General features: G+C 34.9%; 4 protein-coding genes and 1 pseudogene across 6 annotated transcripts; 3 read left to right on the forward strand and 2 right to left on the reverse strand.

Annotated features, from left to right (window-relative positions):
* Positions 1-129: 129 nt before the first annotated feature.
* LOC105955892 (uncharacterized) lies at positions 130-3,048 on the forward strand. The gene is made up of 2 exons (XM_088817427.1): positions 130-230; positions 2,742-3,048. The coding sequence occupies exons 1-2, from the start codon at positions 130-132 to the stop codon at positions 3,046-3,048; spliced, it is 408 nt and encodes a 135-aa protein (XP_088673553.1).
* LOC105951701 (ubiquitin-like protein ATG12) lies at positions 3,025-5,547 on the reverse strand. The gene is made up of 6 exons (XM_012975183.2): positions 5,401-5,547; positions 5,200-5,258; positions 4,260-4,328; positions 4,111-4,173; positions 3,543-3,646; positions 3,025-3,296 (listed from the first exon to the last, which is right to left on the reverse strand). The coding sequence occupies exons 1-5, from the start codon at positions 5,420-5,422 to the stop codon at positions 3,587-3,589; spliced, it is 273 nt and encodes a 90-aa protein (XP_012830637.2). The 5' UTR covers positions 5,423-5,547; the 3' UTR covers positions 3,025-3,296; positions 3,543-3,586.
* Positions 5,548-6,121: 574 nt separating this feature from the next.
* LOC105951865 (protein ELF4-LIKE 4 pseudogene) lies at positions 6,122-7,293 on the forward strand (annotated as a pseudogene). The gene is made up of 2 exons (XR_001172331.2): positions 6,122-6,265; positions 6,681-7,293. The product of XR_001172331.2 is annotated as a protein ELF4-LIKE 4 pseudogene (transcript).
* Positions 7,294-7,816: 523 nt separating this feature from the next.
* On the reverse strand, positions 7,817-10,091 carry LOC105951611 (NAD(P)-binding Rossmann-fold superfamily protein). Its single transcript, XM_012975088.2, has 9 exons — positions 9,801-10,091; positions 9,507-9,590; positions 9,347-9,405; positions 9,131-9,226; positions 8,957-9,034; positions 8,812-8,874; positions 8,556-8,729; positions 8,240-8,335; positions 7,817-8,128 (listed from the first exon to the last, which is right to left on the reverse strand). Exons 1-9 carry the CDS (start codon positions 9,973-9,975, stop codon positions 8,048-8,050), a joined length of 906 nt encoding a protein of 301 aa, XP_012830542.1. The 5' UTR covers positions 9,976-10,091; the 3' UTR covers positions 7,817-8,047.
* A 1,595-nt stretch (positions 10,092-11,686) lies between these two features.
* TRFL6 (TRF-like 6) lies at positions 11,687-23,630 on the forward strand. 2 transcript variants are annotated; one of them, XM_012974862.2, is made up of 9 exons: positions 11,687-11,936; positions 18,083-18,218; positions 18,863-19,010; positions 19,922-20,019; positions 20,225-21,043; positions 21,539-21,673; positions 22,025-22,318; positions 22,431-22,487; positions 23,257-23,630. In XM_012974862.2, exons 2-9 carry the CDS (start codon positions 18,117-18,119, stop codon positions 23,377-23,379), a joined length of 1,776 nt encoding a protein of 591 aa, XP_012830316.2. In that variant the 5' UTR covers positions 11,687-11,936; positions 18,083-18,116; the 3' UTR covers positions 23,380-23,630. The 2 variants fall into 2 exon arrangements, with proteins under 2 accessions (XP_012830316.2, XP_012830451.2); XM_012974997.2 differs by having other exon boundaries at positions 21,548-21,673.
* The last annotated feature ends 268 nt before the right edge of the window (positions 23,631-23,898 follow it).

A 23,898-nucleotide genomic window follows, 5' to 3' on the forward strand; every position in this document is an offset into this window, starting at 1 on the left:
ATTGAGGAATTTCTCTCTCTAGTTCAAGTAGAAGAAGAATAAGTGGATTTGGGGAGGTGGATTTCTCTCTCTATTTCCATAACCCTAATTAGAATTCCTGGTTTTCGATTGTCTTCGTGATCCCCAGCAATGGAGGATGAGAGAGAAACAAGAATGGAGGATGAGAGAGAAAGCGAATACGAGGATGGGACGGGATTTAGCGGTAAATCTAATTTCTTTTGGCCTTTTTTGTTAATTATGTTTGCTAATCAGGTTTTGCTAATTTAATTATCACTAATTAATTATGAGTAATTAATATATGATTCCTCAATGAAAATGATGTATATTAATTATCTATACATTTATCAAAATAATTTAATTATCTATTTATTTTTCTTAGTCTATTGATCATGAAAATTAATTATTATTATTATTATTATTAACTCTATTTTGGCATAAATTGTTATAGAAATATAAATCTCTGACAAAATAATGTCATTACAACAAAGAACGCATGAGCATCTTACTGACACGATCGATTTTCCAACTCATATTTACACAAATTTATATTTATTTTTATTTTATTTTTAAAATGCCATCCCTATTTTCTTATCATTTTAAATTAATTTGTTTGGTATTAAATATATAAACTCACCAACCTATCCACACTTTAATAAAGATGAGTTTCATATAAAAATTATATATTGGGTATACATAATTTGAGTGTCCAAAACAAATTATGTATCTAAGATGTATAATTAACATGCAATATACAAATGAATACTTATATTTTCTTGATAAATTTGAAGAAAAATCGAAATAAAATGGGTTAAATCTCTATCTCCATTGGATTAAAATTTATCTGGACCTTTTAATTACACCTCGTCATTCAAATTACGACCACCTCCTGTGACAATGTCAAATTACGGAAAAACTCAAATGTTTGGGTAATTACAACTAATCCCTTTAACTATATATATTTTTACGAAAAAACTCTTTACTCAATGGGTAATTTAACACTATAAGAATGGATATGTAAGACATTATATATTTGAGGGGTCCATGTAATTACGGATACAAGAATTTTTTTTCGTATTTTAACATTATTTTTAGGGGTGTCCGTAATTTGCCATTTTAAATAATATAAAATATAGAGAAAGAAAGAGAAGAAAAGTATAATTAGTTCCTCGTAGATCCAAGATGCTTGTACACAAATAAATTTAAAAAATATAACAATAAATAATAAATAAAACAACAAGTCAATCGGTATATAATACTTCGAAATTGAGATTATTCTTTATCTAAATATAATAATTATAAGATGGCAAAGCCAATATTTTATAACCCATATATTGTGTACTTTTCTTGAATAGGGTGTGTTGGTCCCTATCCATTTAAGAACCAAATTTTAATACATATTATCGTTTGATAAGCTATTAAACTCGACTCGACCACCAGCTCAATTAAATACTCTTGTTTGGCTCAATTAAAGCTAGTTCGATATTTTTACTTATCATATCAAGCTCAAAGACAATTTGAAAACTCGATAAATAATCGATATAAGAACTTTGATACCTCGTGAACTAGCTCGTAACTATGCCATGTTGATTCTAGTTATGTTACGAGGGTCTTCTAGCTCGGGACATACGATTTATTGGATTAATTATATATATTCCAATTAATCAATGATATGGATCGTTATATCAAAAATTTATTTACGAAGGCATCTTATAATATCCCAAAATATTATGATATTATCTAAATTAAAATTGTAAATAATTGTTAGTTGAGGTGTGGGCCCAATATTAAGTCGGACGCAATAGTATTGGCCCATTTATCTCTAACATTCTGGATTACAAGAAATGGACCATTATGAATTATTGGGTCCAGCTTTTATATTCTAGGCCCACTAAACCAATTATTGACCACATTAAATTTTTATAATGTTGAATTAAAAAAAATAATAATAATATAAAATCGTAAATTTTTAATTGAATCATACAAAAATATTTATCCAGTGATTATTGATTATTGATCTTGGAAAAATCTGATTGATGGGCTAAATTAGTTAATGCAACGACAAATATTTTTTCTTCAAATCCAAATAAAAAAGAATCAAATAAAAAGTAATGTAGATTGCAGAAAGTGACAAAAGCATGGTGTACCAAAACCATGATTATAATTTATATACATTGGTATAACAATCTTATTTCAATTTAGTTTTACTCCTATGTTTCTTTTTAAATTTGTGTCCCAAAGTTAGGTACAAACTCACCATACAATTATTAAAACATTTCTTCTCTAGCAGCCTTTCAGTGGCCACACTACACAGGGTGTCAAAACTCCTTTTTATTTATTATTTATTATTTAGTCCTTTTAACTTTTATGGTTGTTTCTTGTTCACTATTATTGCTTCATAGCCAATATTGCATTATAAGGACATTAGCTAGACTATGGTAAATTGAAATTTGATACTTATTATAACATGATTTTTCTTGAAAGATTAATGAAATTTGAAAGTTGGTGATTTACTCTGGAAGATAACTTGTCGTTGTTTTGACCTCAAACGACCTTTTCGAGTAAACGTGATAGGTCGAATCCGTTTCTACCTTTTTTTTGTGGCACTAAACGAGTAATCAATTGAGGCCCCGATATAATTTGTTTAATGTAACTTACAATCGTACTATTAAGTATGAAACTTTCACTATAAAAAGATTAATTTATCTTTTTATTTTTATTTTTATTTTGAGTTCGTACTGCAGATGGTCGTTGATTGCAGCAAGATTGCCGGGTCGAACGGACAATGAGGTAAAGAACTACTGGAACTATCATTTGAGCAAGAAGATATCAGACACAGGAGTATTAGTTGCAGGATTTTCAGACAAAGAAACTAAATTTGAGGATTTGAATGCAAATTCTAGTAGTAAAAGTAGCAGGAGCAGCAGTGGTTTTGAGGACTCAAATGCAAATTCTAAAGTTGATGAGGATGACTTTTTTGATTTCTCAAATGACAATCCTTCAACTTTGAAGTGGGTCACTAATAAGTTTCTCGAATTTGGTAGCCGTTGAGTCAGTGGCCGAGCCAGAATTTTATTTTCCCGGTAACAAATATATACAATAAAAGTTATAAAGAGGGCCACAATATTGCATTATTTGGAAATAGGTTTCTTTCGCAGAACGAGTTTTAATCTGCAAACAATTTGTCTGTGGAATGAAAATAACCGTAAACTATTTTGTAAAATGCACGCCACTTCTTGAGGGACGACAATTTCACTAGCAGTATCATCTTCGAAATGTCAGTCTACCGCCACTAGGACCTGATTATCGAAAATCGTTAGTGACGAGTTGAAAAACATGAAGAAAACAAAACGTAATTCTATGTATGCACTCATAGATTTGTTTGACGGAGATTTACTATCATCAATGACAAATGTCTGAATTTTAAACTACTCAAATGATTGCAAAAGGAAATTGCCGATTTGGGTTTACTGAAATGGATAACTGTGTTGTTATGTATTAGAAAAAAAAAAAAAAAAAACGAAGTAAAGGCAGCATGAGTTTACCTATATTTACTTTACGAATGTACAGAACAAATTCTTGGTAGTAATTACCCCCACGCCATGGAGCATGCATAATTCACCACCAATTTGCCGTCGAAACCAAAGTTCTGCATAAGTAATAAAACATTAATTTGCGAAAACGTACAAACATTCAGCAAGATCAACTCCATCTCCGGGAAATAAATTATCATGCCATAGTTTAATAGATGAAAGGGACTGGAGAAAATGAGAAGGCGTATTTTTACGTTAGGGTCACCAAAAAAAAAAGGTTAGCCATCAAAAGAAGAGAATCGAAATTTAATTATATCAGGATACATTTATATTTGATGTATTTGTAAAGCTGAATCCATGGCAGTAAACACCACTGTCTACCAGTCAACATATCTTTATGGCAGCTAATAAAATTCCACAAAAGCAAAATACGAAATAATCGCATAGCAATATATAAGTTGATTTCAGACAAAAAGACTGGCTCGTAGATTAACTAAAGAGAAAAGAAACTGATTATTCAAAAATAAAAATCTCAGATCCTCACATAATTCCAGAAGATGTGATGAAAACGACAACTTACATTATAGAGGTCTGAGACCAACTCATCAGGATTTGGCGAGAATGCACTGTTTACATACACAAACTGAGAGAAGCAAAATATAAATTTAGTACCACTAAGAAAAAAAAAAGTGATTATGAAGGCCAAATTGAACGGTAGAGCAGATTTACCAATGTCTCCCGATGAAGCTGACGACGAAGAAAATCTATTACTTTTACAAACTTGTCAGTCCCAGCAATCTGCATTTCAGGAAATAATAATAATAATACCTTATTAAAATATTAATGCAATCATTATCAAACAATATTGTTTCTTAAGAAAAGGGATAACAAGTATTGTGCATGGACAAAAGACAACAGATACATCACATACGTAAAAGCATATCCAACGTGAGACGAGAACTTCCGATAACACGATTGACCCCCACCTCCACCCCACCCCACCCCACCCCACCCCCCCCACCCCCCCCCCCCCCCACACAAAATGAACTACTCATTTTACGAGCAAAAACTCGTAGGACAATAATATCTCCAACTGAACAACTAATATAATGAACACGAAGTAGGAGGAGAATTCTAGAGATAAAATAGAGCAAATATATTTATTTTTCTTCTTCTTGTATGGACCTCATTACGAAGTGTTCTACTTATAGCACAAATAAGCCCATCCAAATGGGGAGTTACGAGATGATTAAAGGGACTTAAACCCCTTGTAGCCGATCATAACCCTTCATTCGACACGCTCAAATTGTTAGAGACCTCTCATAAAATTAGGACTCTTCATTGGACACCAAGAAACCCGTAATTCCACAACGAACGGAAAATATTACTGACCCTTTACCCATTGTCGAAGTGGTATTCGGCAGAGTTTAATTTGACCTAGTTACATACAGATTACGAGTTTAAAGATGATTCTTGCTATCTGCATTAGCTGTTTGCACATGTTTCTTCACCAGATAATTTACCATATTTTCCAACTATAGGGTTTTACCCATTCTCAACAAACAGCCAAAACTAAATCATAAATCAGACAAAATTCAAAACACAAATAAACTAAAGAGGTAAAAAATTATTACAATCCGAATTGAAATTTTGATTCGAAACAGATTACCTTGAATTTGGCTTGCCTGAGAATCGGAGCATCGCCGGTGGCTCTCAGATGAACTACAACTGCAGTGATTGTCAATTTAAAAAAAAAAATCGATATGAAATTAAAACAATCGAGAAATTTCCGATAAGGTTTTACTGTTAATAATTCATAATTTAACTGAAATTCATCGCCGGAGATTGTAAAGCAGTAAGATCATCTGACCTTTTCGAGTTTCCGAAGCCATACGGAAGTAGCTGCAAAACTTTTATTTTATTTTTTATTTTATTTATTTTCGGTTTTATGTTGTTTCCCTACTATTTCTACCTTTTGGCTTAACGCGCGTTTCCCAACAAAACACGATTCTTTTCTAAAAGCGCGCTTAGCCAAAAGGTAGCCTTATTTATCTTCAAATATATTTTAGGCAAAATGCAGTTTTCACCCCTCAAGTTTGAACCTATTATACATTGGGTCCCCTATTTAAAAAATTCAACACTTTTAGTCATTTCCGTCAATTTTCTGTTAAAACTAACGAAATCAAACATGTGCCCATCAGTACCATAACTGACGGACTACGGGTAAATTGACGGAATAACCAAAAGTGGTAAATTGATGAAAATGACCAAAAGTGTCGAATTATTGAAACATTATGAATCAAATGTGTTTTTTTATGAACATAAGGGACCGAATGTGGAATATTTGCAAACATGAGGGGTCAAAACTGTAAATTTCCAAATATGTTTTCCATAAATATAGTTCCAAAAGTAGCCTTTTATTTTTCCATCATCGTAGAAAAAAGGCAGTGCAATGAGTGAAGGCCGAATCCCGCAGATGAAGTAAACGAGGAGAGAGAAAGTATCTGTGAATCTGTCCATCTGTCAAACCCTCTCTCTCTCTCTCTCTACAAATTCTAGAGAGAGAAGAAAGAAGAAAAACCCCTCTCTCTTTCTCTCTCTATGATTTCAGGGCCTCTGCTCAATCACCGTCAGTGTTAACTAGTCTTGGTAGCTCCGCCGCGCCGGAGCTTTTCCACACATTCTAGAAAACGACTGTCGGAAGAGAGAACAAATTAATTGTCCTGTATTTCAAGGTGAAGTGTTGGGAATTTTCTATTGGCTCTTTTCTTTTTCCAATTTTTTGTGTTTTTTTTTAATTTATTTATAATTTTGTTGTTTTCATGTGCATTTTGCCTGCAATTAATTAGGTGCTGATTGGATAGTGTTAATAGAATTAGAAACAAGTTTTGACCTTTGATTGGTTGTAATAAAAATTTGATCTTGATTATGATATGATATAGAATTAGTGTTTCATCTTCAAACTGTCTTCATTTTTCCATTTTCCAGATAATTTGAAGAAGAAAAAATATAGAAATATGTATCTATATATTGTATCTATATGAGTGGCAAAGACGTAATTATGAAAAGAAAAGAAGGGATGATTAGTGCTAACAGTCACTTCAATTATTTGTAATTTTCTTGATCAAGATTTGATTTTTTTTTTTGCAGAGGTTTTAATAACTTTCTATGTGGGAAGACCGAAAAAGGGGCGATGGAAAACAACGTATTTTCGAGCATTGCTGACGGCGCACAGATCGAGGGCAAGTTTCTTCAGACATTCAACAAAAACTTTGTGCTGGTCCAAACAATTTTGGACCAGAACAGGCTCTTAATCAACGAGATCAATCGGAATCAAGAATCCAAGATCCCCGACAATTTATCCCGAAACGTGGGGTTGATTAAAGAGCTCAACAACAACATTAGAAGGGTCGTTGATCTTTACGCTGATTTATCCGACTCGGCTAAATCAATGGAAGCTTCCTATGAAGGGGAATCGGCCGGGACTATTAAATCCGACGGAAGAGGTGGACTAAAGAGGGTTAGGTCCGAAAACTGATCGTATTTTTTTAGTCTTTTCTTTTTATTTTCACTTCGATTCGTGATAATATTCTAGAAAAGATTCCGTTTTGGACCCTCTGTTGGAAAATGCATGATAGAGGGACTCGATTTCTTGAGTTTAAATAACTTTTTTCTTGCATATGGGAATAGTGGATACACATTCAGCTGTAGTTTATGTAGCTTTCTTTTCATTGATAAAGGTAATTAATTTGTTTTTCTACAATAGAGCCTACATATTTAATTATTATCTCTTCATTCAGTTTTATTGCAAAAGAACATTAAAACTTTGATGGGAGTTTAGGTAGGTGTCTTACATTATTGTCGTGTGGTGCTTTTTGATGGGAAGTTTCAACAGCCATATATATATATATAAATAAAACGATATTTCTACACCAGTCATCTGCAATTTAGATATTTTATGATTTAAGCTAAGGTTGAGAATTTTTGTGATTTAGATATGTACTTCAAAAGGTTATTTGTAATTTATATTTTTTTTGATTTTAGTGTTCGGCAATTTAGAAATTTTGATGGATAGTTAGTACGAGTGGCGATTTAGAAATTTTGATGGATAGTTAGTACGAGTTAGTTAGTACGAGTGGTAAGTGTACGTAATCACGCTAACAAGAGAATTTTTTTCGCAATTTACTCAATAGTTGTGGCCTGTGGTATGTGTACTGAGATTGAGGGAGGGCAAAAAGCTTCCATGCCCTTTCGTTTGAAGAAGAATAGTCGAAACGAGAAAAATGTATCGGAGTGAAGTTTTACTTTAGTTTGTTGTACGAATAAGTCGAGTTTCGAGTAATTTACAAATATTGTACAATCCAAAGGATTTATACTCAACAACACCAAACACAAAATAATCACATACAATGCACCATAAATGAATTTACATATTTTTATGCACAGGCATCTGATATATTCTAAAATGATACGACATGTTTCGAAATTCGAAGTACCTAGATTCGCCTTCGTGTTTTTCAAGCTTCTCCGCTCGACATATCCATCAATGTAGCAAAGCACTTTTTCCAATCCGAAACCTTTTCCTCACCGTTAATCACCTGTTGTTTGAGCACAAAAAAAAACGAAAAAAAAACGTTAAGATAATTCAAGAAACCATAACAAATAATTACGAGTAAGAAAATAATAGCATGTATTTAGTATATCCAAACCTCAAATACCAATCCTTTAACCGGGACATTATCCAGCGCTTCTACACAAATAAACGAGGCGTCTTCCTTGCTAAGACTACCCTTTGCTGCACTACCCTGTCATGATCAAATATTGAGTTAGAAACATAAAGAAAGGCGAGAAAATAGATACATGTTTTTACAAAATAACATCAAAACGACAGTCGAATTAACAGATCCTAGTTGTTTTCTTTAGTAAAAAAAAAAATTAACCCTACACCTTCATAAAAAGTTTATCTGGTAGTTATGAAACATCACTATTGCAACATTAGCAGGCTTTCAATGCGAACAAACATACCTCTTTGAAGCAAAAACCTTGTTGGCCGCCAGGTGTATCTTTTAAGACACCGGTCCGAATAATGCTATACGGCACACCCGATGCCTTCACCAAATTCTCGTCTTGCTCTGCTAGTTTTCGTGCGTTGCTATTCATTACTGCTTGAATACCAGTTGAGCCCCTATAGACAGACAACTGAAGACTTTCACACACTTACGATATCAAATGTGTATTGTTGAGGTCAGTGAGCCTAATATGCATCGGAAATTGCAGATACCTGAGATAACAGGATCACGTGTTGTATACCTTTCCAGCTTTCGAGATTGTATAAAAACCCTTCCTAAAAAAATACTCCGTAAGTCAATTAGACGAGAGTCGAGATTATTTAGCATTAGGAAAACAAATATGGGTGAAGTGAATACATTTGGGCATATAACTGCACGAACGCCTCTTAATGCCTTCTTCAAAAACGCCTTGTCTTTTGTATCCCCGGCCATTGACTTCAAGACAAGTTTAGTATGTCGGATTTTAGTAACCAAAAAAAAAAAGTAAAAAATCGAGTAACTAAATCATTTGAGATCTTTTTTTAATGATACCTCAACGTAAGTGCCGAATGCTTCCATAGCAACGCGCTTATCCTTCACGAGTGCCTTCACTCGAATTCTTTTGACAATGAGCGAAAGTATGATCATCTGTAGTAGAACCCAAATAAAAAGAAACTCAAAAATTCGTAAAAAAAATATCATTGTAGACTTATACTAGATAAATTCAACGAATACAAGAAATCTCGAGCTCAAAATAACAAGCATCACCTGACCGATCTCATTATCTCCGTCGGTTACTAATACTGCATCTTTAACTTCATCTTCTTCTGTTTCCAGATAAGCAAAGGAAATGATTAATCTGGTCATTTACGAATTTTTTTTAATAAATGCAATAAATCCACTAGAATATTGCCCAAGTATACGAGACCTGGAGCCTCGTTTTCGGCCGATTCGATTCCGTCTTTCGAGAGAATATCGGGTGCTCCATACCATTTCCTTAACTTTGGACCCCCTATATTAATAAAATAAAATAAAAAACACACATTCTTAAAGGAAACATCCAAAAAATTTCCCCCAAATTGTGGGAACTGCACAACAAATTCCAGGGTCAAACGATAGCAATAATCACAGACAGCAGTTTGCATTTCTAATACACAGGAAAATTCATCAAATTAAAAATCGTGAAAAAATCATACAAAAGCAGATGAATGAAGAGTGCGACCTTCGATGTAATCGAGGATTTGATCCATGAACCCTAGCTGTTTCTTCTTGGACGAGAAACATGTGAACGATAAACGCTTATCGAAAGTGCGAGAATGTTTGAAATTATCGAAAGCGCGATTGCAGTACAGGGAAGAGGAGTTGAAGAAGGAGATGGTCGGAGCTGAACCCGCCATTGATGAATTGAGCTGGTTGGGATTATTTTCCCTCCACTGGAGCTTTATCTGCGCTTTCTCTCTCCTCCATTCTCAGCTCGAATAACGCTTTTAGGTGTTTTTTTTCTTGTTTCCCAACGCCTTTTGTTTTTGGCGCAATAGAAAAAGCGTTTTATGCCAGTTTCAAAAGGGGTGAATTGCGTTTTGCACCCCAGAATTAACAGTGTTTGGTGTTTTGCACCCTATCATTTGAAAATTCGGAAAGTTCACCCTCACAAAATATATCTCATGGCTAGGGGTGAAAGTCGGATGGATCGGATCAAAATTAGCCTTTCGGAAAATTTCTAAAAAATATCGGAAGTACAAAATCAATTCTAATTCCAATTCCAAAATTTTCGGAATCTAAAAATTCATTCCACTTCCAAAAGACCCGGAAATTTCGGAATTTCGGAAAAAAATCGGAAACTACATAAGTTTTAAAATTTCAAAACTTAGCCGAAACTTTCTAAAATGTTCATAATTTTTCGAAAAAAAGAGCATCCACTTCGATAAAAGTAAAACTAATAACTACTAAATTTCAGTTCAATAAAATAAATAAAAATAAAAACAACATAATATCCAATAAAACTTCTAGCAACAATTCATTATATCAAAATCCTAAAACAAAACTTATAGGTGTATTTTTCGGAAAATAAGTATTATATAATATATACTATTTATAAGTGTATTTTTCGGAAAAAATCAGAATTTTTCGGAATTAATTTCAGAATTAAATCGGATCGGAAATCGAAAATTCCAAATTTATTTTATATATTTTCAATTCCAATCCAAAAAAATCTGAAAATTTCGGAAATCGGAATTTTGGAAGTCGGAATGAAAAAAATTGTTTCAAAATCAAAACTTTTCGGATCGAAACCGGCGGAAATTGGAAAATTCATTTCCAACTTGCACCCCTACTCATGGCACAATGCAACCTTCCTCAATTTCTTGTGATATTTTAGCCAAAACTCAATAATATATCTTGATATTTTACACATTTGAAGAAATTTCATTGTTCTTTATGTTTTGTTTTTTTAGCTAATATTTATTTTAATTATTTTGCTTGTATATAAATTAAAAAAAAAAACATAACTGATGATTTGTTTTCACATGTTTCGCATAGAATAAAAAAAAATGTATATAAAATTTCTAATTCGATTTAAATTTTAAAGTAATTCAAAAGATAACTGTTTTCAAATGTGTAGTTAAATGGATTAATTAAAATAAGGCTTTTCATATATACATTTTTTTAAACTAAAAACTATAATACACCATCAAGCATGAAAATCCCTTCAAAAGTTAATATATTGATTTTTGGTGGGACTTTGCTAATTTTGAAATACTGGGGTGCAAAGATCCAATTAGAGTTAATTAAAGGGTGCAAAATGCAATTAACCCGTTTCAAAAGTGCCACATTTTCTAAAAGTGCCAAGGGGGGAATACAATGCTACACCTGGTAATTTTCACCGAGTGGCTCTTTTCTTGACATGTGTCCTTTTTTATTTATTTTATAATTATATTTCTAAAAACCCATTGGGCCATATTTTATTAATTATGGTGCCTGGTTATATTCACCAGGTGTAGCATAGAATCTCCCGTGCCAAGGACAGCTAGGAAACCGGTAATTCGGGAGGGTCAATTTTGTCAATTCCACGATCGAGGCATATCCGGATTTCACGCCGACTTTCAAATCAAGTTAATTCGTAGCTTTCGAATCCGGACTCTTTTGGTAGTAACAACCAGCGTGCTCGTAAAGCCAAACCAAAAGGGAGACACACTGAAATTCAAAAAGAAATCAAAATCCCCAAAACGCAAAACGAATTTACACTTTCAAACAATAATTTGTCGCTATTTCACTCTCGAATTTTCATTTCGCCCCCGCTTTTTCCATCTCACCGGAGCCCCGCCGTTCAGTTGACCGGACTTCGTCGTGAAATTATGCGGTCAGTTAATCGAACTATTGGGATTTTGGCCCAAATGTTATCTCTTCATCTGTGGCCCAATACCAGCATGTAACCGGCCCATCTTGGAGCAAGCCCACACTTGAAAAAGCCCACGTGGAGAATTGGTCTTGACCCAATTAAGGGGTCAAAACGTGAAAAACGATTAATCTCTCCACCGATATACTGATTCGGCTCTCTGCTTTTTTGTCCTCTTTTCTGGTCCGATTTCTCCGCCGGAAATCTGTGACACCAGTATCCCGATCCCTCGGCTTCCGTTGAAGTCGGTTCTTGGGGGCTATTAAATAGACCTCTTCTTCGTGAGAGAACGGTGACCAAGAGAGACCAAGAAAATTCAACCTACGTTACACCTTGTTCGTAAATCTTTTCTTCGTGACTGATTCGACTCTTTGTGAGTCTCAACTCTTTGTGAGTGTTTGGGTGTTGGGTTGAGTGCTGTGTGTGTTTGATTTATTCGAACTCTTGGTCCTTTCTGTGTTGGGGTTTTTTCGGGTTTTTCCGGTTAGAAATCTGAGAGGGATTTGGGCTATTGGGCTTGTTCCGGTGGGTGCGTGGCTGCGGCTGGTGAGTCTTGGACGAGGACGGAGGGGGATTGAGACTGAGCCGGGAACCTCAATCGTCGACAGAGATTCATCCTCCCACGAATCTGTGTGATTCGCCGTGGTTTTGTTTTTCCCCCTTTATTTCTTTAGTTTTATATTATTTATTTGTTTCTTACCTTTTTTGCAATTATCCTGATTTGATAAAGTCATTATAATTGTTATGCTTGGTTTTTGTTGTTAAGGTTAAATAATTTTAACAGTAGTTAATATTCTGTGTGATTGTATTCCGTACCCCTATTCCCATAATTGTTTTGCATATTAATTTAGTGAATATAATGGTTGTTTTATTTCCGATTGTTTCTCCGGGCGGATACCCAACAGTGGTATCAGAGCTTTGTTAAGGGTCCGTCCGGAGCGGCGTACGAAACCCTGGTCCAGGGGTTTCGCTCAGGTATTAATTTCTACTCTTGGTGAGTTGATTGATTCTTTGTGATAATTATACCTGGTATTTGTGAATCTTGGTGATTCTTTGTTTATTGCTTCCGCTAATATTTTGTGTGAATCTGTGTGATTCTTTATCTTTGTGATATTTGAAAAATTGGAATATTTGTGATTCTTTATCTTTGTGATATTTGAAAAATTGGAATCTTTGTGATTCTTTATCTTTGTGATATTTGAAAAATTAGAATCTTTGTGATTCGATTTTGCTTTGAAATTGTGAATCTTTGTGATTCTATTATCTGTGTGATTTTTTGAAAAATTGTGAATCTTTGTGATTCGATTTTGCTAAAGTTTATTGAATCTTTGTGATTCTCTTGTGTGTTGATCCTGCTGATATTTAATCTTGGTGATTTTGCTATCTTTGTGATACTTGAATATGGGATCTATGTCTATGTTATCTTTAGCTCCTTTCGATGGAAAGGGTGATTTTTCTATTTGGCAACAAAAAATGAAAGGTATTTTGATCCATCAAAAATGTTTTAAAGCGATTTCTCTAAGTGAGGAAGTTTTTATAACTGTTGCTAAGCGTGAAGAACTTGATGATCTTGCTTATTCTGCTATTATCTTGAATCTAAGTGACTCTGTGATTAGAAAAGTAGGAAAGCATGATTCTGCTAGAAGCTTATGGGATAAATTGGAAGAACTTTATGTTGAAAATTCTTTGCCCAATAAAATGTTTTTGCTTGAAAAGTTTTTTGGATTTAAATTGGACTCTCGCAAAAATATTGATGCTAATATGGATGTTTTTACCAAGTTAGTTCAAGATATTAAATTAACTGGTGATAAGAACATTGATGATTATACCCCTATTGTGCTCTTGAATGCTATTCCTGATATTTATAATGATGTTAAGTCTGCTATTAAGTATGGTAGAGATAAGATTACTTTAGATACTGTGATCAATGCTTTAAAAAGCAAAGAGCTTGAATTGGGAATTAATAGGGATAAATCATTTGGTGAAGTTAATTTTGCTAAAGGAAGTCAGTCTAATCGTTTTCAAAACAATAAGGCTTCTTCTAGTCAAATTGATCAAACTAAGAAAAAGGGTGGAGATTGGAGTAAGTCAAAGGCTAATCCTAATAATAGAAGGTGCTTTAATTGCGGTGACCATAGTCATTTCATTAGTGATTGTCCCAAGCCTAAGAAAAACCAACATAGTGATCAAGCCAATATGATATCGGATGGTGGTGATGTATTCTAATGTGTTAGAATATTTTGCATTACTTTGTGTTTTGCTTGTTTTTTGCATTACTTTGTGTTTTGCTTGTTTTTTTTGCATTACTTTGTGTTTTGTTTTTTAAACTTGTACTAACTTTGTGTTTTGAGTGCAGGTAGTGTCATACGGCAATGATGATCTCGTTTTTCCCCTTAAATGTCCCGATGACTCATTTGGGCCAGGTGGAGATTATTGGGATTTTGGCCCAAATGTTATCTCTTCATCTGTGGCCCAATACCAGCATGTAACCGGCCCATCTTGGAGCAAGCCCACACTTGAAAAAGCCCACGTGGAGAATTGGTCTTGACCCAATTAAGGGGTCAAAACGTGAAAAACGATTAATCTCTCCACCGATATACTGATTCGGCTCTCTGCTTTTTTGTCCTCTTTTCTGGTCCGATTTCTCCGCCGGAAATCTGTGACACCAGTATCCCGATCCCTCGGCTTCCGTTGAAGTCGGTTCTTGGGGGCTATTAAATAGACCTCTTCTTCGTGAGAGAACGGTGACCAAGAGAGACCAAGAAAATTCAACCTACGTTACACCTTGTTCGTAAATCTTTTCTTCGTGACTGATTCGACTCTTTGTGAGTCTCAACTCTTTGTGAGTGTTTGGGTGTTGGGTTGAGTGCTGTGTGTGTTTGATTTATTCGAACTCTTGGTCCTTTCTGTGTTGGGGTTTTTTCGGGTTTTTCCGGTTAGAAATCTGAGAGGGATTTGGGCTATTGGGCTTGTTCCGGTGGGTGCGTGGCTGCGGCTGGTGAGTCTTGGACGAGGACGGAGGGGGATTGAGACTGAGCCGGGAACCTCAATCGTCGACAGAGATTCATCCTCCCACGAATCTGTGTGATTCGCCGTGGTTTTGTTTTTCCCCCTTTATTTCTTTAGTTTTATATTATTTATTTGTTTCTTACCTTTTTTGCAATTATCCTGATTTGATAAAGTCATTATAATTGTTATGCTTGGTTTTTGTTGTTAAGGTTAAATAATTTTAACAGTAGTTAATATTCTGTGTGATTGTATTCCGTACCCCTATTCCCATAATTGTTTTGCATATTAATTTAGTGAATATAATGGTTGTTTTATTTCCGATTGTTTCTCCGGGCGGATACCCAACAGTGGTATCAGAGCTTTGTTAAGGGTCCGTCCGGAGCGGCGTACGAAACCCTGGTCCAGGGGTTTCGCTCAGGTATTAATTTCTACTCTTGGTGAGTTGATTGATTCTTTGTGATAATTATACCTGGTATTTGTGAATCTTGGTGATTCTTTGTTTATTGCTTCCGCTAATATTTTGTGTGAATCTGTGTGATTCTTTATCTTTGTGATATTTGAAAAATTGGAATATTTGTGATTCTTTATCTTTGTGATATTTGAAAAATTGGAATCTTTGTGATTCTTTATCTTTGTGATATTTGAAAAATTAGAATCTTTGTGATTCGATTTTGCTTTGAAATTGTGAATCTTTGTGATTCTATTATCTGTGTGATTTTTTGAAAAATTGTGAATCTTTGTGATTCGATTTTGCTAAAGTTTATTGAATCTTTGTGATTCTCTTGTGTGTTGATCCTGCTGATATTTAATCTTGGTGATTTTGCTATCTTTGTGATACTTGAATATGGGATCTATGTCTATGTTATCTTTAGCTCCTTTCGATGGAAAGGGTGATTTTTCTATTTGGCAACAAAAAATGAAAGGTATTTTGATCCATCAAAAATGTTTTAAAGCGATTTCTCTAAGTGAGGAAGTTTTTATAACTGTTGCTAAGCGTGAAGAACTTGATGATCTTGCTTATTCTGCTATTATCTTGAATCTAAGTGACTCTGTGATTAGAAAAGTAGGAAAGCATGATTCTGCTAGAAGCTTATGGGATAAATTGGAAGAACTTTATGTTGAAAATTCTTTGCCCAATAAAATGTTTTTGCTTGAAAAGTTTTTTGGATTTAAATTGGACTCTCGCAAAAATATTGATGCTAATATGGATGTTTTTACCAAGTTAGTTCAAGATATTAAATTAACTGGTGATAAGAACATTGATGATTATACCCCTATTGTGCTCTTGAATGCTATTCCTGATATTTATAATGATGTTAAGTCTGCTATTAAGTATGGTAGAGATAAGATTACTTTAGATACTGTGATCAATGCTTTAAAAAGCAAAGAGCTTGAATTGGGAATTAATAGGGATAAATCATTTGGTGAAGTTAATTTTGCTAAAGGAAGTCAGTCTAATCGTTTTCAAAACAATAAGGCTTCTTCTAGTCAAATTGATCAAACTAAGAAAAAGGGTGGAGATTGGAGTAAGTCAAAGGCTAATCCTAATAATAGAAGGTGCTTTAATTGCGGTGACCATAGTCATTTCATTAGTGATTGTCCCAAGCCTAAGAAAAACCAACATAGTGATCAAGCCAATATGATATCGGATGGTGGTGATGTATTCTAATGTGTTAGAATATTTTGCATTACTTTGTGTTTTGCTTGTTTTTTGCATTACTTTGTGTTTTGCTTGTTTTTTTTGCATTACTTTGTGTTTTGTTTTTTAAACTTGTACTAACTTTGTGTTTTGAGTGCAGGTAGTGTCATACGGCAATGATGATCTCGTTTTTCCCCTTAAATGTCCCGATGACTCATTTGGGCCAGGTGGAGATTATTGGGATTTTGGCCCAAATGTTATCTCTTCATCTGTGGCCCAATACCAGCATGTAACCGGCCCATCTTGGAGCAAGCCCACACTTGAAAAAGCCCACGTGGAGAATTGGTCTTGACCCAATTAAGGGGTCAAAACGTGAAAAACGATTAATCTCTCCACCGATATACTGATTCGGCTCTCTGCTTTTTTGTCCTCTTTTCTGGTCCGATTTCTCCGCCGGAAATCTGTGACACCAGTATCCCGATCCCTCGGCTTCCGTTGAAGTCGGTTCTTGGGGGCTATTAAATAGACCTCTTCTTCGTGAGAGAACGGTGACCAAGAGAGACCAAGAAAATTCAACCTACGTTACACCTTGTTCGTAAATCTTTTCTTCGTGACTGATTCGACTCTTTGTGAGTCTCAACTCTTTGTGAGTGTTTGGGTGTTGGGTTGAGTGCTGTGTGTGTTTGATTTATTCGAACTCTTGGTCCTTTCTGTGTTGGGGTTTTTTCGGGTTTTTCCGGTTAGAAATCTGAGAGGGATTTGGGCTATTGGGCTTGTTCCGGTGGGTGCGTGGCTGCGGCTGGTGAGTCTTGGACGAGGACGGAGGGGGATTGAGACTGAGCCGGGAACCTCAATCGTCGACAGAGATTCATCCTCCCACGAATCTGTGTGATTCGCCGTGGTTTTGTTTTTCCCCCTTTATTTCTTTAGTTTTATATTATTTATTTGTTTCTTACCTTTTTTGCAATTATCCTGATTTGATAAAGTCATTATAATTGTTATGCTTGGTTTTTGTTGTTAAGGTTAAATAATTTTAACAGTAGTTAATATTCTGTGTGATTGTATTCCGTACCCCTATTCCCATAATTGTTTTGCATATTAATTTAGTGAATATAATGGTTGTTTTATTTCCGATTGTTTCTCCGGGCGGATACCCAACACGAACGATAATTATATTTTTCCATGCATTTATCACATTTTTTTAGCTGATTCATTTTATACTTTACTGATGCTTATCAATTTTATGCGCCTATTGGTTGTTCTATGAAATTTAGAATGCAATTTTTTATTTTTATTTTTTTTGTGTAAAATATAGTGAGAAACCTGTTGATTTAATTTGTGTATGATAACACAATTAGAGTGTATGGAGTATTTCATGCATGTGTTGAAGTAATTTGCATTCAGTTTGGATAATGAGGAATTTAGGTTGTTAAGAGGAAGTGTTGTGTGTTTCTTTTTGCAGTCTTTTTCAATGAGTGGCATGTGGTGCATTTTAAATGGATACAGTAGTTGATATTGTGGGAAGTGAAGAAGCTAATGTTGAAGATTGTACGACCTCGAATATGTCTGCGGATCCCATTGTTTACCAGCTTGTTCGGGTACGTCTCCATTTGCCAGTGCTTGAAAAGTTTTATTTGAAGAATCAGTTCTAATGAAAAGATGCTTGCGCTTTCAGATTTATTGTTTCTTATTCTTTACCTTCTTTCTTGCGGGCATAAGTTATTATGGAAGAATGAATTATGATATGTTTTGAGATATTATGGAGATTATTGGAGACTTGATTGATTTTGAGATATAATTGCACGATTACTTGCCTATTGAGGTGTTTTAGAAGTTCGTCTTGTTGTGTAACCTTTTATTTTCTCATTAGCTCTTATATAGAATATAGGAAGTTGTTCAGCCAACATATTTAATGTAGATATGTTGAGAATCTAGATTAGAAGTATTCTACCAATCATTTGTGGCTATGAAAGTGTGAATGTAAACAAACTATTAGATTCCGAATTTGAGAATATATTCTCGTGTTATATGGAATGTCATAACTTGGTCAATGTTTGAGTTTACAGGCAATATGATTGACGGTATTTCTTGGTTAGAAGTATATGCGATAAATCAGTCACACTTTTGAACATTACCTCAATAATGTGCTATTTTCATCTGTAATTTAGTGAGATTTATTTTTTGAATCAGAAATCTGATAGTTCTAAAGTAAATTAAACTGTTGTACCGTCTAAAATTTTAGGTTGATGGCAATGGGAGATTAGTCCCTGCAACAGAAGATGAAGTCATGGCAGTAGAAGATTTGCTTGAAATTGACAAAAGTAATGACACTCCAGACACTTTATTTGAACCATGTGGTTCAAATAAAGTTCAGTTCGAAGGCTCAGAAGGTTCACTACTAAAAGCTATTTTCTTCTTCATTTGTATTCCCCTGTATTCCATCTGGCTACTATAATCATGATTGTCATTGCAATACATTGTGCATGCCCTTAGTCAAGAATTATGTCCGAACCCTTTGAAGATCACTTTATTTTGTTCATGTTTTATTTGTTTTCCTTGTGAGGTTTCAGGACTCTCTTTGTCAGTTTATTTAGTTATATGTTGTCAAAGAAAATATTCCTTCTCCCAACTTCTACTCATATTTTGCTAGTTTTTATTTTCCAATTTGTTATGCCTTGAATAGTGGAGAAAAATATATAAAAGGGAAAATGAGAAATTATGGCACTTAATCCTATGGCAGGTTGGCTACATCTGACGGACATGAGTAAATGAAATTGAGATAACTAATGTATACAAACGTTTGTCCTAATGAGTCTTATAGGAACCAGTTCTATGTATTCATTTGCCAGTTTGAAATATTTTAGGCTCTCAGCCACTCTCTTTGATACCTAGGCATTCTCAGTAGGTCTTAATTAGCTCTAGGTATGCAGACTTAGGTTTTCTTGGCATGTTAGATTTTAGAGGCAGGCTATAATACTTCCAGAGGTGGCTTCCTCTATGTTTACAAGTAGCCCTTTTTTGGGGTATATCTCTTTCGCCTTACAACAGCCTCTAGGCATTGGCCCACTAGACTTACTCGAGCAACATGAACTTGGATTAAGCCAATTGCTCAAAATTCTTAGGTAATTGGAGCATAGAAAGCACTTGTAGACTGGTCATATTCTCTTCCATTTACTTAACATTGTTCCATTTGACGACGAATAGGTTACGTTTTCATTTTTCACACATTTCTACCTTGCAAGTGATCACTCTTATCCTAGTTTTGGAATTTCGAGGTAACGCATTCTTGTTTGTATGCCAGGCCAGCCAAAACTGGAGGATCTAGAAATTGGTGCAGAAAAGCCAAGTATGCTGCCCGACCCAGAAATGGATTGTGGAGAAATAGATGCCCAACATGAGGTACTCAATATGGTGTTTAATATTACATCTTAACAATTCCTTTTCCTTTCCAAAACTCAGCCATTGCTATGGCTACTGTGTCTCATGATTCCTTTCTCGTTAGAGATTTCTTGGATATTGGAATTTTTTTTCTCTTAATGAATTGAAAGGATCCGTTCAATTATTACCACTGATGTTGGCATGTATTTATTTTTGAACTATGCAGGATAGAACTCCTTCATTGGTTCCTAATGCAAGTGATAGCAGTGTTTGTCAATCTGGGAGTGCAGAGGGATGCTCAAAGCTTTCAGGTGGATTATATGAGAATAAAACCTCTAAATCTGCTATTGGTACTGGTTTGAACCCTGATTTCTCACTGTTGAATGGGGAAGTACACCTGGACAGCCTGGGAGTTAAAGAGCTTCAGGATACTTTCAAGGCAACCTTTGGAAGAGAAACTTCTGTAAAGGACAAACAGTGGCTCAAGAGGAGGATTATTATGGGACTGACTAATTCATGTGATTTCTCAACCACCAGTTTCGTAATCATAGACAATAGAGTGGTAAAGAAAGGTAAAGAAGAAGCTTGTAAAAGTATGGATTCCTCTGTTTTGGTCGACTGTGTAGTTACATCTTTGAGGGAGAGCCATGGAAGTCCACCAACTTGCCATGATAATCAAAATAAAAACCACTCAATTGTTGATGGGATGAAAGCACAGAGTTCTACTTTCCAAGATAATTATGAAAGTGAAGATGCCAATACAAATCAAAGACCAACCAAAAGAGTTAGAAAGCCCACAAAACGATATATTGAAGAACTTTCGGAAGGAGAATCTCGTGATTCTGGTGCCAAAGTTGTTTCGTCAGTTAAACACCCTTCATATGACCAGCTGTCAGGGGAAGTTTGTGCAAGACCTGTTCAGAACTCTGGACTAGATGGGAAATGTCTCACCAGAAAGGATTCACTTGGAGCTTTTGGGATCCAGGTCCCGTACGTTTCCAGGATCCGGCGCAGCCGACCAAGGGAAAATTTTATGGCCCTTGCGGTAATGTGAAAGCATACATTTATACGTGATGTGAGCATAAAATTGAAAATCTGGACTATGTTTCTGTGATCTCATTGCATTTTTCTGAACAATTTAGATAGTTTATTGATGCCTTTATTCGTTGGTGTTGCTTTTTGGATGACAAGCCGGGTGAATCGGTTAATCTTGTAGGAAGTCAGAACCCCCCCACCCCACCCCACCCCGATTTTTTTTATTCTTGATGCTGTGGACCAGTTTGAACTAGTTTGTCCCCTTGCTTTTTTATAGTTTTGGTTTTGTTCTTATATCTACCTGTTTCTGGACTCTGGATGGTTGTTATTAACATTATGCATGCTGTAGCATTTCTCATGTCTTCATAAGCTAAATAAGAGAAAATGTTGAATCAACGTGTCTAAGATGTTACTTTATATAAAGTAATGATAAAAATTGTGAAACTAGTGTTTGGTTAAGCTTGTTAGCTGGAGTAATTTACGTGCTTTCCGCTGTTATGTTTAGAAATTTCAGCCAAGTGGAATGGACATGTCAACCAAACTGGAAAATAGTGATGACAAATCCAGCGAACAACTGGACAGTGGAAGCGAGAATAAAATACCCCATAATAGCTCATCTCCCAGATGGACTCAAGACTCTGTAAGTTTTGGTTTTATCCTTGCTTGTTTTGGTGAAAATCCTGTTATTCGATCTCTGACTAAGGTTGATTCCTTGATCAGTAAGCCTTATCTGATGATCTTAAAACAAGAACCTTTTTAAATTTGGCAATGTAGTTGTTTTGATGGATACTGGCTTTTTCTTTTGTTTGTTATTGATGTATATTGTTGTAATTTTCTTAAAAAAACATAAATGTTGCATGTTAACAGCTGTTGAAACTTCCTTATTGGAGTCTTTCATGGCATGTAATTATGTTTTTTATTTTTTTATATTTATTACGTAAAAATGGAATACTTACTCGTAAATCTTGATGGAATCTTTTTATGTCCCTAGCCTATTACTTCTTCAGAAGGATGCAAGCCATATACAGAAAAGAAAAGAATTCAGCTGGAGAAGGAAGTGAAGTCAAAAAATATGGAATCGTCATACAAGACTAGTTCAGATGATGATGTAGCGACTATAACCACTGCAAATGGAGGCATCAGGAGAAAACATCACCGACCCTGGACTCTAAGTGAAGTTGTTAAATTGGTTGAAGGGGTTGCGAAATATGGTGCTGGTAGATGGTCTGAGATCAAACGGCTTGCCTTTGCTTCATATTCTTACCGAACTTCAGTTGACCTAAAGGTAGGTTTTCATAGGGTTCATTGAGCCAGTCAAATAATGAACTTGGTACTTTAAACTGTAGATTTTATGTCATTCACTACTTAGATTTAAGAGCTGCTATTGTTATTTACAGGACAAATGGAGGAATCTCTTAAGAGCTAGCCTTGCCGAACTGCCTACGGGAAATGGGGTAAGCCAAATTGTTCTTATCACTATTCTTTTTGTATGCAAATTTCTACCTCACTCTTTCAAGGATTGTACCAAACCGGGTCATTTCTCAATGATGGTGATACTTTCGAACTGTTTTCATACGAATTTGCTATGTTTCTACAGTCCAACTTCGTTGAAGAACATGTTAATTTTCTTGCTAACTACGTGTTTTCATAGTATGTTTGCATTCTATTTTTTATATAATATATATAAAAAATACAATTTGCTTGCTTAAACCTATCTATACTAAGAAATCAATTGAAAAGGGTCTGCACTAAATCTTTTGCTTTTAACTTTCCAAGATTCTTTTACCCTACTGGATCTAGTTGATTTAAAAAGATATTTCCATTATCGTACAATTGTTATGCTAGCAATCATGATACCCATTGCAAACTTGGGTACTGTTTTTTTCCTATCGACTTTATTTTCTTGATAAACTGTTAAATATCAAACAACTTCAATTAATTGTGGTAATATCATAGATGTTGATGGTCATGATTATTGTTGTTAAAACCTTTCGAGGGAGGAAAGCTGATTTTGCCTTTGCATTGATGTGCTCGTAAAGTCTGCCCGTATCCTGAATGTTCAATATATGTATTTTGCTGAATGGAGGCCTTTTTCTTGGCGAAAAAACTGCTGATAAATCCTGAAAAGATTTTTTTCATATTTATGTATTAATTAATTTATTTATTTTAATCAAATTTTGTGTTTGTGCAAAGTAGACTGACTTTGTTTTGGTGAATGAACAGATGCAGAATTCTCGGAAACAAGTATCGGTTCCAATCCCAGCTCCAATCCTGTCACGGGTGAGAGAACTTGCTGATATACACTCACATAATGATTCCCATAATAGAAGTGTACATGTAACATGATCAGGGTTTTCGCAGTATTCTTAAATTTACGGAAATGTTTTTTTCTCCCCCTAATTTTTGAACAAGACTCTACTCAAAACTCTCGTCATTGTATAACTACCTCGTTTTTTTAGGATTGTTTAGATTTTCTCAATGAGGCATCGTTCGTTGGTGTTCATTTTGTAGCTCGGTCTGTTAACGAATGCGTCTATGTGTATATGTATGTGTGTGTGTATGTATGCATGCAAGCATGCACACGATTGAGTTCTAAAGTGGTTGGTTGATAGGGTTTGCTAGACAATTAAATTAGGTGATAGGTTTTAAATCTAATTAATACTAGTGTGGGCCCCATTGAGCTTTATTATATTTGATGGACGCGATTCCACGCGCGCGACAGACCCGAGACAATATGGGCCAGCCCATCATGTGTACCCGAAAGTATATACGGGGCCTCTTCATTAGTGTTTCGGTTGAGGGTGGGCCCATTTTACTTAATTGGGTCCATACTCATTACTCATTACTGAAATAAATTACTTTCTT

This window comes from Erythranthe guttata, chromosome 4 (assembly GCF_056151865.1).
Source record: "Erythranthe guttata isolate IM_541 chromosome 4, IM_541, whole genome shotgun sequence".
Lineage (NCBI taxonomy): Eukaryota > Viridiplantae > Streptophyta > Magnoliopsida > Lamiales > Phrymaceae > Erythranthe > Erythranthe guttata.